Genomic DNA, 7,244 nt, shown 5'->3' with positions numbered 1-7,244 from the left:
AACAGCAAAATACAAACATTGCTTCATGATGAAATCACATTCGTGGAGGCCTAAGTAAAAATAACAAAATCAACACACCAAAATACTGTAGAGAAGTCTTTCGGAGAATTGAATTTGTTTCTTTCACCTGGAGCATTACGAATGTTTTTTCTTCATAAAATTTTGCACATAACAGAAAATTGAACAATGTTTATTGTTCACAATGGCACAATTGAGCTTGAGTGTGGAAACTCCATCTCCCATTAAGTAGCTTGCTTGAAATATCACGGCGGTGCGAACAAAAAACTAAGAAGTAATCTTTTCCGTGTAAAACGAGTAGCAATTCTAGAGATAATCAGATGCTGTTTAAAAAGTAGAAAGAGACCAGCTGCACACACAATTTAAGGTTTGCATATGATATTATGTACTTAGAAAGCATTTCCAGGATACAAGAAATTGAAAGTCAGCAACATCGCACTAATGGCAAGTAGTAGTGATATTCAGCAGCAAGATATAAGAACGACACCAAACTGTACTGCTTCCGTCACTGACTCTTCTGTCTTTCAACAGCAAGACCAATCTAACATCTATTGTTGTTCCTCAAACTCATGGCCATGATCCAAAAGATAGTTGGCAGCCAGTTCTTCATCCCTGTTGCATGCAAAGAAGACCTCCAACACAAGCTCACGGTTGAACCCCATCCCCTCGAGCTGTCAAATATACAAATATAATTAAATATTAAAGCTCTCCTAAGTAGTAATGCAACAAAGAAACTGATACTATCCATTGATAATGGATAGTCAAACTGTCAAGAGTGACACTAGGCAAGGTTTTACAAAGAAAGCAAATCATCAAAATGTATAGTACCCGCTGGATGGCCTCCCGTTCTTCTGGAGTAACTTGAACTGCCTGTGGCATTTGAGCTGCTAGCGCGCCTAGTATATTCCTGGTTGCACATAGTGGAGAAAACACCAATGTAAATGCTGTGTGTATGCCTAACTGCACATAGTTGTATAATGTTTATTAATTCTTACCCGCCAGCACCACTCTCAGGTGTTTCATTTACCAGGCGGAGAAACTCAGCCTGATTTTCCTGAATCAACCGCAGGATCTGGGGATTTTGTTTCCCCAGCTCTTGAAGCATTGGCTGTGAATACATAGGATGATACATCAGCTGATTTTCAAGTACATAAAAATGATAATCTATGAAGTACTCCTCTGTAAACTTCTATAAGACGTTTTAGGTCACTAAAAGTAGTGATCTAAAACATCTTATAGAAGTTTGCATAGGGTACTAAATAAAAAGGTTAATTCGTACCTGCAGGATTTGGGGATTAGCCTGGACCAATGCAAGCAGTGCTTGGAACTGACAGGAAAAAGTGCATCACTGTTAGAACAATGCAACACTTCAATGACCAACCAGTAAAAGGTTGTACTGCTAGTACCTGTGGAAGCTGTCGCAATGCATCAAGGGCGCCAGCACCGGCACCCACACCAGCACCAGCATTTGCCCCGCCACTTGGAATACCCTGTTAAGATAGTTTGTATCAAAACTAGCCAAAGGAGTGATCATCATCGCAAAAAAGTTTGTTGTCAGAATAAGAATGTACAACAGATAGGTGGCTGTAGATGCAGTACACAAGAAAGTTGCATAATGCTTTGTCAAGGAGACTGCACACCAGGAGACACCACAGAACAGACAGTTGTAAGAGCATATCTAACAATAGTCTATGCTATGATTTTCCCTCCACATAGGGACCAACTTTTAGCTTCAGAGACTGACATGCAATTTCCCTTTTTCTTTAGGGGCAGGGTGTGGTCTCATTGACACCTGTATATATTTTAAAAAAATTTAAAGCAGTAGGAGCCTCTCTTGCTGTGAAGTTCCTATGATTCCTAATCATGCTTCTGATAATGCCCTATGGCACTGAGCATGTAAAAAAAATGAAGTTGCGGCAGTGTATGAATGTAAAGGTGTAAACTAGTTTAACTGGGTCAGCAACTACTGACTTTGTAAAGCTTGGTCCATCCAATTCCACACAAAAATATACAAAAACTATAATGGTTGAAGGGGTATATCTGGAGTACATACCTGCGGGAAAAGGTTTAGAGGATTTGCATTAGGCCCTGCAGAGACGCCACCAGATGGCTGCACTGGTGCTAGAGGTGCAGCCTGAGCCTGAGGAGCCTGCAGGTTTGGTGCCTGTTGAGCAGGAGCAGGTGCTCGAGCCACAGGTGGGGCATCTACAGATTCAGGTATTCCCTAACAGTCAAACCAAAATGAAACAGTAAGAATAACATGAATTTAGAATGAAACACAAATTCAGTTCCCTCCAGATTTTGTACAAAAATAATTGAGCACATAATGAAAGGCAGCACATGGAAATAAAAACTTCAAAAGAAAAAGGAAAAAAATAACAAGCATGGAACTTACAGAATACAGATAGTCAATAGCCCTCTCAGGGTTGTTATATGCAGCACGTAAAGCACGGACAACCATATCACGTTCCCAGGTGCCACCGCCCATGTCAAGAATTTGTTGGACCGTTTGTTCTAGACTGCCGCCAGAGACAAGGTTTGATGCAGCCTGACTGTATACATCAGCATCGCCTCTATACAGCACAAGCAGAATAGAGAAATGTTAATTTTATAGTCAAACAGTGAAAGAGAATGAGGAAGATTCTTTCTGGCTCAAGATTCATTAGAACCAAATCAGTAGCCAGATTACATAATATACAGAAGCAGAAGTTGCACTAAACATGTGCTGATGCCAAATACACACAAACACATAGAATGAACTGCCAGTTTTTGAAGTCCACACATTCAGAAAATAAAGCAAAGAATATAACCTATCAAAATCAATGTATGAACCTATGCATTTCCAAGGTTCCATTCATCTTTCTTTAACTTTTGTCCAGTATACCCAGTGTTACATCATAAGTAAGATTTTCTATCACTTTAGCAGTCTAACTTGCAGAGAAGTACCAAAGAAGAAAATAATTAAAAGGTAATAAACGCTAATACCAAAAGAATTCAGGAAATAGGTTACATGACTTGTCAGCTGCTAGGTAGGTCAATGCCACAATAATTCAACCATGTTTATATTTATATCATTATAAAAGCAACAAGAAACTCGTTTCTTCTCAGGCATTCAAGAATAATTCATGGCTCCAGTTCAAAAAGAAAAAGGAAGAAAAGTTCAGAACATGGCTCATCAATGATATAAACTGTGCATGCTGTCTAACAGAAACACGAATGGAAACATGTCGGGTCACCAATGTGCAAAAATAGATAATACTCCCTCTGTACCGAAATACTTGTCGTTGGGGAAAACCAGTACAAGTTCCCCCAGCGACAAGTATTGTGGTACAGAGGGAGTAGTTTACAGAAAGAACCCACATGACAAGCGACCATATGACAAGGCAAGTAAGGAATTTGTAGCTAAAAATAACAAGGACAAAGCTCTAGATTATGTTTAACAAACAGACTAAATACACTAATCAGTATCAATATACTCCCGCCATCCCATAATATAAGACATTAGCATATTGGATGTAATAACGTCTTACATTAAGGGACGGAGGGAGTAGCTTCTAATAGAATGAAAAATTAAGGCTCAGAAATGGGCTCACGATGCAGTTACTGCAGGAGCTGGAGTATCAGAAACAGCTGAAGGCTGTGCACTGGGAGGCGCCCTACAAATGAGAAGAAATAAATTAGATAAATAGAAGGTTCCAACACAAAAGTTGGGAGGCATTGATAACTCACGGTTCAGATGCAGCAACAGGTGCCTGTGAAGGTGGTGATCTTGCAGCTGAGGCAACAGGGGCAGGTGGAGTAGCAGGTTGAGACTAGCGCAATGTGACGAATTAAATAATTCCAGTTAGATGTTGATAAATTGAGGGTCACACAGAAACAAAATACAGGGTAATATTACACAACATAATTATATGATGAACTACTATTTCTGTTTAGCTAAAGTGAACTGCCTTCGCAGAAGGCAAGATATTTATGATCACAGATGTCCCACCTTATTATCTAGTAACACACATTTCTCATGTTCACTAATCTAACTTTATTCAATTTGAAGAGTCCACATATAACCCTAACAAAAAAGAGTGATATGACATGGCAGAACATTGTTGGTGCTGATTGAAGATAAAAGGTGGGAATGAAGATGCATATAAAATACAAAAAGAAAAAAGGGAAACCAGGGTGGGATCATATTTAGCTTTTTTGCACAGCAGGACGTAAGAACATAGAATAAAATGTTTGTTAAAATACAATAATAGGCAGGTCTGATAAAAACGTATGAACCCAAAATACCTGACTAGCAGGTGCCTTTGAAGCAGTAGAAGCACCACTAGATGATGACGCCTTAGGCTACAAGACAAATGCATACCAGATAAGTTACTGATATCCAGATCAGAAGATAACAGCCATTTAAATCTTCAAAACACACTTCTGGCACCAACTTTCAACGATTTAAGAAGTGCATAACAAAAGAACATTAGAAGTACAGAATGGAGACATTGCTGACAAAATACAAATATGGAAACAACATGAATGAAATCGCTAAGATCAATATTTATTGCTTCATCCAATTAGTGGGCTAAAAAACTAGAAACGAAACAAAATACCATGGTCAAATTAAACACGTAGGGGCAATTTAGAATGCGTAACAGAGCATCATCGCATGTCTATGATTATATCACCAACTTCTAATGATTTGATTGAGAAGCGCTTAACAAAAGAACATTAGGAGTGATTGATAAAAGAACATTGAAAGTGCAGAATGGAGACATTACTGAGAGAACATACAAATGTGGAATCCACATGAATGAAACCACTAAGACCAATATATATTGCTTCATCCAATTAGCGGGCTAAAAACTCAAAACACGGCAAATATTAAATACCATGGCTGAATTAAACACGCAAGTGCATTTCAGATGTGTAACAGAGCACATCATCGTATGTCTATGATTACAGCTCAACGTTGGGTGTTGGCTAAACAAAAGGAGGGAAATGGTGGGATCCATATTGGTTTGAGCAGGCATCTCATTTTGATTATCAGACAAACATGAATACTTCGACAAAAAACTTGATGTCTAATAAGGTCCGTCAAATTTCAAAGGATTACAGATCAAGGTAATGAAATATATACTCATTAATGCCATAAGTATTCATTAGATCTTGACTAAAATAAGCTACATTGTCAAGCTTAGTTCCCTGCAACATACAAATATGGCCTAATTTCTATTCAAACAACTCGAGGGTCTGGCAAAAATTCAACAGTTGGAGAACTGACAATGCAAACTAACGGGACAAGAAGCATCAAATACCTTAGACAGCATTATAACAAGGAAGCTGTTCTCTGCAACCTTGTTAGCTTCCAGAGTGGTATCATCCTTGAGAATTTTTCCTTGATATATGATCATCAGCTGATCCGCAGGGTACACATTCTGCCCCTGAGCACTCTCGATGATTCTCTTGACCTCACCCACCTGCGAAACAAACAGATTAGTACTAGTGAAGCACAACATCAAGCATTTGCAGGCCCAAACAATTTGGCTACAACAGATAACAGACTTCCCCAAAAAAATCCCGCACAAGTGACTACTACCGAGCAGTACTCAACACGTTCAATTCAGAGCACCCAGCCGACGTAAAATCACAGGCATCAGCGCCCCAACAACCCCAAGTTGCGACCGATCTACACACCACGCCATCCACCCCCCACACACCAGCAGAGCCGAGCACCGACTAAACCCTAGATTCAGATTTCTTAGAAACGCGACATCGCCCGCACGGGCACCTAATCACAGTACCACGCCGCGCCCCAATAGCACCAGGACGCCCCGAATCAAGCGAATTGCCGGATAATTGCGCCGAATCGCGCGCGATTGGAGAGAGATAGAGACAAGAGGAAGGGGGGAGATGGATCGTACCGAGGACTCGGGGGTCGCCTCGATCTCGAAGCTTGTGCCCTTGAGGGTCTTCACGTTGAGCTTCATCGCGCCTTCTCTTCCACCCTCTCACTCGACTCTCGTCTCTCGCGGTTATCCCTATCTGACTCTCGCTTCGCCTCGAGGGTTTTCGCCTTGACTTCGGACTCGCGAGGGAGGGGAGGACGACGGGGGCGCACGGGGGAAGTGAGTTTATAGGGGTAGCAAAAAAATCTGGAGCCGTAACCAAAAAGATATCCGATCAGATAGAGATAGATGATGGAGGGTGCGGTGTCCGGCTGCTGTCCCTGACACGTGGGGCCTGAGCCAGATTGGCCCGGTTGCCAGTGGGAGGGCCACGGGTGTCGAATCGGGAGGCGGGACAGCGGGGTGCGAGGCGGTGGGCAGTTCGGCTGCTCCGAGGCGGTGTGTGGGCGGATCTGCGTGCGGAAGGTGCTCGCGTGTACACAGAGCGGTTTGGTGTGGATTGAGCGGTGACGTGTGGGGGTCACTCGTATGTTGGGTGGGCGTACCGGATCCGGGGAGATACTTCCTTCACAGGGGGGGAGACGGGCGGATGTGGAGTGCGAAAAGGTGGTTGTTGTGCTGGGTTGGAGAACAAGAAAGAAAATGTTTTTTTATTAAAAAACGAAAAGCTATCTAACAAACGTCAGATGTTTAAGGATTCCCGGCTAACGCGCCAACTGCCATCGGATGGGGCGCACGAATCTTAAAGCAGAGAGCGTTAGCACCCACGCGAACAGGGGGCAGCTTGGCATCCTTTATCTCGGCTGACCCATTTTCCCTCTCCCACACGCCCTATCCTCTCTCTCCTTCACTCATCACTCTCCCAACCAGATCTCGGCGAGCAGCCGCGGGAAGCCATGAATCTGACCTTATCCTCAGAGTGTGTGGTGCGTTGTAGCCTCCTCCTGGCCAATGGGTGGTGCTCCAGCGGCGGCCACCCATGAATCGACAAACGAGCCGCCTCGCGTCGATGAGGGGGGGGGGGCGAGGGCTTTGCACTGGAGGGTTATGCGTCATAAACCTCCTCCTCGCCGGGAGGAGCATGAAGAGTAGAGGGGCGGAACTGCGTCACGCGCGTGAGGTGCACCGCAGGTGAGAGCACCGCCTATCTGCATTATTGTTTTTTCTAGATCAACTATTCTTACCAAATATGTGTTTATCGGATATATAATATTATTTCTTTTACACAATCAAATTAGTGTTGGCAAAAATTCACGCGCAAACCTACAACGGTTGCAAGGTGCATGCAATTATCAAGGGATACAAAATAATGAATACTCCCTTTGTAAA

General features: G+C 42.6%; 1 protein-coding gene across 1 annotated transcript; it reads right to left on the bottom strand.

Annotated features, from left to right (window-relative positions):
* Window positions 1-379: 379 nt before the first annotated feature.
* Window positions 380-6,180, bottom strand: LOC123149972 (ubiquitin receptor RAD23d). The gene is made up of 12 exons (XM_044569762.1): window positions 5,931-6,180; window positions 5,325-5,486; window positions 4,306-4,362; window positions 3,748-3,830; window positions 3,612-3,674; window positions 2,414-2,591; window positions 2,072-2,242; window positions 1,425-1,508; window positions 1,298-1,345; window positions 1,014-1,126; window positions 847-925; window positions 380-689 (listed from the first exon to the last, which is right to left on the bottom strand). Exons 1-12 carry the CDS (start codon window positions 5,994-5,996, stop codon window positions 567-569), a joined length of 1,227 nt encoding a protein of 408 aa, XP_044425697.1. The 5' UTR covers window positions 5,997-6,180; the 3' UTR covers window positions 380-566.
* Between the last annotated feature and the right edge of the window lie 1,064 nt (window positions 6,181-7,244).

This window comes from Triticum aestivum, chromosome 7A (assembly GCF_018294505.1).
Source record: "Triticum aestivum cultivar Chinese Spring chromosome 7A, IWGSC CS RefSeq v2.1, whole genome shotgun sequence".
Lineage (NCBI taxonomy): Eukaryota > Viridiplantae > Streptophyta > Magnoliopsida > Poales > Poaceae > Triticum > Triticum aestivum.
This window is presented reverse-complemented; position numbering and strand designations above follow the sequence as displayed.

Excerpts from the sequence above, each read along its gene's own strand:
- LOC123149972 (XM_044569762.1), bottom strand. The coding sequence starts at position 5,996 with ATGAAGCTCAACGTGAAGACCCTCAAGGGCACAAGCTTCGAGATCGAG. Across the intron at positions 3,675-3,747 it reads CCTGTTGCTGCATCTGAACC|GGCGCCTCCCAGTGCACAGC; the intron begins GTGAGTTATCAA and ends TCTCATTTGTAG. Across the intron at positions 926-1,013 it reads CCTGAGAGTGGTGCTGGCGG|GAATATACTAGGCGCGCTAG; the intron begins GTAAGAATTAAT and ends ATGTGCAACCAG.